This window comes from Stegastes partitus, unplaced genomic scaffold (genome assembly GCF_000690725.1).
Source record: "Stegastes partitus isolate 25-593 unplaced genomic scaffold, Stegastes_partitus-1.0.2 Scaffold1232, whole genome shotgun sequence".
NCBI lineage: Eukaryota > Metazoa > Chordata > Actinopteri > Pomacentridae > Stegastes > Stegastes partitus.
The window spans coordinates 20,655-26,346 of NW_007578963.1; the positions used below are offsets into that span (position 1 = coordinate 20,655).

General features: G+C 55.5%; 1 protein-coding gene across 2 annotated transcripts in view; it reads left to right on the plus strand.

Moving 5' to 3' along the window:
• The first annotated feature begins 1,934 nt into the window (after positions 1 to 1,934).
• The window catches only part of mfhas1 (multifunctional ROCO family signaling regulator 1), a 23,039-nt gene continuing 19,281 nt past the window's right edge, over positions 1,935 to 5,692 (plus strand). For both annotated transcript variants that reach the window (XM_008297645.1, XM_008297644.1), the window contains exon 1: positions 1,935 to 5,238. In XM_008297645.1, the coding sequence (XP_008295867.1) occupies positions 2,301 to 5,238 (2,938 nt within the window). In that variant the 5' untranslated portion in view covers positions 1,935 to 2,300. The remainder of the gene's footprint in view (positions 5,239 to 5,692) is intronic.

Consider the following 5,692-nt stretch of genomic DNA (forward strand, 5'->3'; position numbering starts at 1 on the left):
GTTATTTTACCTTCATTTTATACTCTAATATTCTGTGTTGTCTTTTTGCTTTGTTGACCCCTTTGTTGAATATTCATGCTGCTGTAAGACCTGGATTTCTCTCTGGGACTAATGAAGTCAGTCTAAGTCTAAGAAGAAGAGGAAGGGTTTGAGAAGAGAAAGGATAAATCAGTCTGATTTTTACTGCCAATATCTAGTTGGACATGATTGATGCTTTTATTTTGAAATTTGAATGTGGGAACTATTGTTAGTGTTGGTTCTGATGGTGCATTTGTTGGAGTTGCACATTTTCATGATCAGTGCCAGGAGCAGGTAAACTGGCAAGTTGGTAGATACATAAAGACCTCATTTGTGCCTTTTGAAGATCGGATCAGGCAGCGAGTTCGATGGTGGCCAGGTAATGGTGCCAAAGTGGCGAAGTAAAGACGTCAAAGTGTCGTCATAAAAGTGGGTGCCATTGCTGAGAAGACAAATAAAGAGAAGTTTTTGCCATCAGTAAAAATAACTCTGTGTTTGTGAACCCCTGAGACGAGGCAGAAGTGATACTGATAAAATGCTGAAGCCCTAAAACACACGATCAAGTCCAGGATGAAACCAATGAAAGAAGAAAAGTGGAACAATAAAGCGCTGCATGGTCAGTTTCCAAAGGTCCTCGAGAAGCCTCATGTAGATACGATTAAAACCAACAAATGTCACCAAGTAGTCTGAGAGCAGAACCAGAGGAGCTACTGGTAGCAGCTCAAGGCCAGGCAGTACAGGAACAACCACAAGTCAGTGTGGCAGCAGGTGGAGAGCAGAACGTGTTCCCAGCATGAGGAGACAGTGGACCACATCCTGTCTGCTTGTGATTGGCTAAACAGAGGCAGGAACGATGAAGCTGCAGTGGATCTCCACCTCCTGAAGCATCATGACATCGAGCTTACAGACCAGTGGTGTGAGTATGAGCCCGACACTGTGATGCACATAGAGACGACAACAGCGCCATCATGTGGGACCTGCCAGTCAGCACTGAGGGAAGCACAGCAGCAAACAGACCAGACGTCACTGTTAGAGACTCAGCGGGTTCTGATGGACAGGACTGCTCCACCAAACAGAAACATCGCACTAAAGAAACAGAAAAGAAGTACAAAGATGTAGAACTAGAAATACAGAGAATGTGCCAGACGAACACCAACGTGATCTCTGTGGCTGGTGCACTTGGTCCAATACAGAAGAGGGACGGTGGAAACATGGAGAAAGAACCAGAGAACCACAGAGAGCAGAAGGTCAGCAGGAGGACATCTGCACCAGGAAGGTCCTCCTGAAGGTCCTCAGTACAGGAACAGTTAGAGGTAGTGACCTGAGGGACTGATGCCTGCTGCAGGGTTCACACTGAGCTGAGGCACAGAAAGAAGAAGAAGAAGAACAACAACAACAACAACAACAACAACAATAATAATAATAATAAGTGTAAACTGATTTTTAACTGTTATTTTACATTAAAATGCACATTTAAAGTGTGTTTCTTTCACTAATGTCACTAAATGGATCTGATTTTTATTTTTATTTACAGGAATAAACTGAACCTGTTTTCTCTATCGAAGACAAATAATTTAAAAATCATCGATGAATTTATGATATAATTGGTTTTTATCAGTGCTTGTGTCTGATCTGACTGTCAGGGAGGTGCTGGACGGTGCTGGTCCAGCAGGTGGAGTCAGAGTCCTGCTGTTCGGCTCCGTGTCGGTTCTGATTCTTCTCTCTTTTCTCTGTTGAAGCTTTTCCTTTCCATCCATCATCCAGGAACGTTTCTGTCGCAGCTGATGCACGTTTAAACCCAACTGGTGGATTCAGGCGGTGTACAGCAGAAAGTCTGGAGCAGGAGGAGCAGGAGGAGGAGGAGGAGGAGGAGGAGGAGGAGTCCGCGGATCTGACGCACTGAGCGGCTGCCTCCACTCCCCGCTCCGCTCCAGGAAGAGACGCGGCGGTTCGGAAAAGCTCCCACAAACAGACGCATCGAGGCGGACACAGAGAGCCGGAGGACGGCCGCAGCAGGCGATGAGCTCCGCGGTGACGGCCGGAGGACAGCCGCGGCTCCGGGCCTCGGGTTCGGGCCGGACGCCGCAGCTGTGAGCTGCTCTCCGGGCTCATTGTGTGCGGAGTGGCGCAGGAGAAAAGGATGCCTCCGCGGCCGCGCACACTGCTCCCGTTCCCGAACAAAACCCGGATTACTGCCCGACACCGACTGGCTCTCGTGTCCCCGCTGACGGAGCGTGAGATTTCTGCGGGGCTGCGGGCTGCCTGCGTCCCGCTGCCGATCCATGAGGACTCTCCATGAAAACAGGGAGGAGGAGGAGGAGTCCGGCCGCGGCGCCATGGAGGACAAGGAGAGCAATCTGAGGACGGCGCGGCTGTGGAGGGATGCCGCCCTGCGCTCCAGGAAGCTGCGCAGCAACCTGCGCCAGCTCACCCTCTGCTCCAAAGACAACCAGATCGTGCTGCCGGAGGACATCGCCGAGGTGGAGGTGCTGAATCTGGGCAACAACTCGCTGCAGGAGCTTCCGGACGGGCTGGGCTCCACCCTCAACAACCTGCGCGTCCTGGTGCTCCGCAGGAACAAGTTCAGCGCCGTGCCCCGGGTGGTGCTGGAGCTGGGGCAGCTGGTGGAGCTGGACATGAGCCACAACAGCCTGTGGAGCCTGTCGGAGGCGGTGGGTCAGCTGAGGGCGCTGAAGAAGCTGTGCCTCAGCCACAACAAGCTCCAGAACCTGCCGGCCCAGATGGGAGCGCTGCAGTCTCTGGAGGAGCTGGACATCAGCTTCAACGACCTGCGCGACCTGCCGCGGACCTTCTCCGGACTCTGCAGGCTGCGGACGCTGGACGCCGACCACAACAAGCTGAACCAGTTCCCCACCGAGATCCTGGCCCTCGGCGAGCTGGAGGAGCTCGACTGTTCTGGGAACAAGTTCGAGGTTCTGCCGGCGGACATCATGAAGCTGCGCTCCATCAAGATCCTGTGGCTCAGCAGCCTTCACATGTCCTCGCTGCCGGACTCCTTCTGCCACCTGCACAACCTGGAGAGCCTGATGCTGGACGGGAACAGCCTCACCGCGCTGCCCGCCGCCTTCGGTCGCCTGCACAGGCTCAAGATGATCAATCTGTCCTCCAACGAGCTGCAGAACTTTCCTCAGGTCCTCCTGAACATCTCGGGGTTGGAGGAACTCTACCTGAGCAGGAATAAACTGACACACATTCCTGAGGAGATCGGCCAGCTGGTGGCGCTGGTGAACCTCTGGCTGGACAATAACAGCATCACGTACCTGCCCGATTCCATCGTGGAGCTGGAGAAGCTGGAGGAGCTTGTTTTACAGGGTAACCAAATAGCCATTCTTCCAGATAATTTTGGGAAGCTGTCCAAAGTGAACATCTGGAAGGTGAAGGACAACCCTCTGATCCAGCCGCCCTACGAGGTGTGCATGAAGGGGATTCCTTACATCGCCGTCTACCAGAAGGAGCTCGCCCACTCGCAGCTCGCCGTCAAGCCGCGGCTCAAACTGGTTCTGATGGGGACCAAGAACGCCGGGAAAACCCGTCTGCGGCGGAGCGTGGTGAGCACGCAGCAGGACGCCAAAGGAACGCAGGGAAACAAAGGCATCGAAGTCACCAACTGGGTGGCGGACGCCGACCGCCACCTCACCTTTCTAGTGTACGACTTGTCAGGGAAGCAAAACTACGACCTCATCAAACCCTTCTTTCTCTCCCCCGGTGCTCTCTACATCCTCGTCGTCAACCTCAAAACCTATTCTCCCAAGAACTTTTACGCCCACGTCGGGTATTTCCTCCACCTGCTCTGCGCCAAAGTGCCCCACGCCGTGGTGTGTCTGGTGGGAACACACGCCGACCTGTGTGGGGAGGTGGAGCTGGAGGAGAAGGGCCTGGACATCCACCGGCAGATCGGGCTGCAGGAGCAGAGGGACGTGCAGAACCTGAGGAGCCTGGCTCAGCAGGTGGACCGGGCTCTGGACCTGGGCTACAGCGTCCGCACCTCCAGCCCTCACGTCCTCTTCTACGGCGTCTCGGACCGCAGCCTGAGGCGCAGGAAAGCCCAGCTGCAGTACATGCTGAACCACCGGCTGCAGATCCTGTCTCCCGTCCTGAGCGTCAGCTGCACCGAGACCCAGAGGAACGTCCAGAGGCTGCGGGAGAAGCTCATGTCGGTCGCCGACCACCGCGAGATCTTCCCCAACCTCCACCGCGTGCTGCCCAAGTCCTGGCAGATGCTGGAGGAGCTGCACTTCAAGCCCAAAGACCTGTGGTTGTCGTGGTGGGACTCGGCCCGTCTGGGCCTGCAGGCGGGGCTCACCGAGGACCGGCTGCAGAGCGCCTTGTCCTACCTGCACGAGAGCGGGAAGCTGCTGTACTTCGAGGACAGCCTCACGCTGAAGGAGTACGTGTTTCACAACCTTCCGCGGTTCATCGCCATCCTCAACGTGTTCTTCCAGCGGGACGAGTCCACGCTGCTGGACCGGCTGCTGTCCGAGGGGGAGCGGGGGGACAAGGGCCGGGTGAGTCTGGTGATCGAGGACGAGAAGGGGGAGAACCTCAGGGTGACGCACCTGCAGCACCACGTGGAGGGCTTCCTGCAGCACGGCCTGCTGCCCTCCAACGTCATCCGGCTGCTGCTGCGGCCGCTCATCCAGACGCAGCAGGACCTGCACCTCATCATGGAGCTGCTGGAGAAGATGGGCATCTGTTACTGCATCAACAAGCCCCGCAGCAAACCTCTGAACGGCGCCACCGTGTGGTACAAGTTCCCCAGCTACGTCAGCAGCGAGGAGCCCCGGGCCGAGGCGGCGTCCGGCGCCGGCTCCCTGCCTCACTTCTTCTCCGTGGAGCAGCTGCACATCCAGTACAGCTTCCCCTTCCTGTTTCCTCCCGGACTGTTCTCGCGCTTCAGCGTGCAGATCAACAGCCACGTGGTGCAGCGCTCGGACGGCCGGTACCAGATCTTCGCCTACCGGGGCAAAGTCCCGGTGGTGATCAGCCACCGGCCGTCCAAGGGGAGGCTGCAGGCGGAGACTCTGTCCATCGCCAGCCACGCCTCGCTGCCCAACATCTGGACGGCGTGGCAGGCCGTGACGCCGCTGGTGGAGGAGCTGAACATGCTGCTGCAGGAGTGGCCCGGCCTGCACTACTCCGTTCACATCCTCTGTTCCAAGTGCCTCAAGAGAGGGTCCACCAACCCGCACGCCTTCCCAGGTGAGTCCTCCTGCATCCCACACGTCATATGAATACAAACACACCTCCTCAGAACATCTGGTTCTGGTTCTGCAGAACCTTTGTCTACTGACCAGAGTTCCAGGTCCTTGAAGTCCACAGAGGAGGGTCCAGATTGATCACTTTAATGGACTTTCATCAGAACAGCAGATAGACACATGACATTTAGGAGGAAGAACACATCTGGGTTCTGGTAGAACCTGACACCAGATCAGTTCTACATCCATCCAGGTGTCTCAGTCTGAACACTGGACCTGGTTCTGTTCATGTGCTCTGTCAGCAGCTGGTAGCATCAGTATTATGGGATGGATCATGGTTTATATCATACTGCATGTTTAGATATGATGAATAAAGAAACACGTTAGACACACGGAGCGATCAAACCGTGAACCTTAGAGATAAAAGAACCCTCCACAGAGATGGTGAACCATCTCCA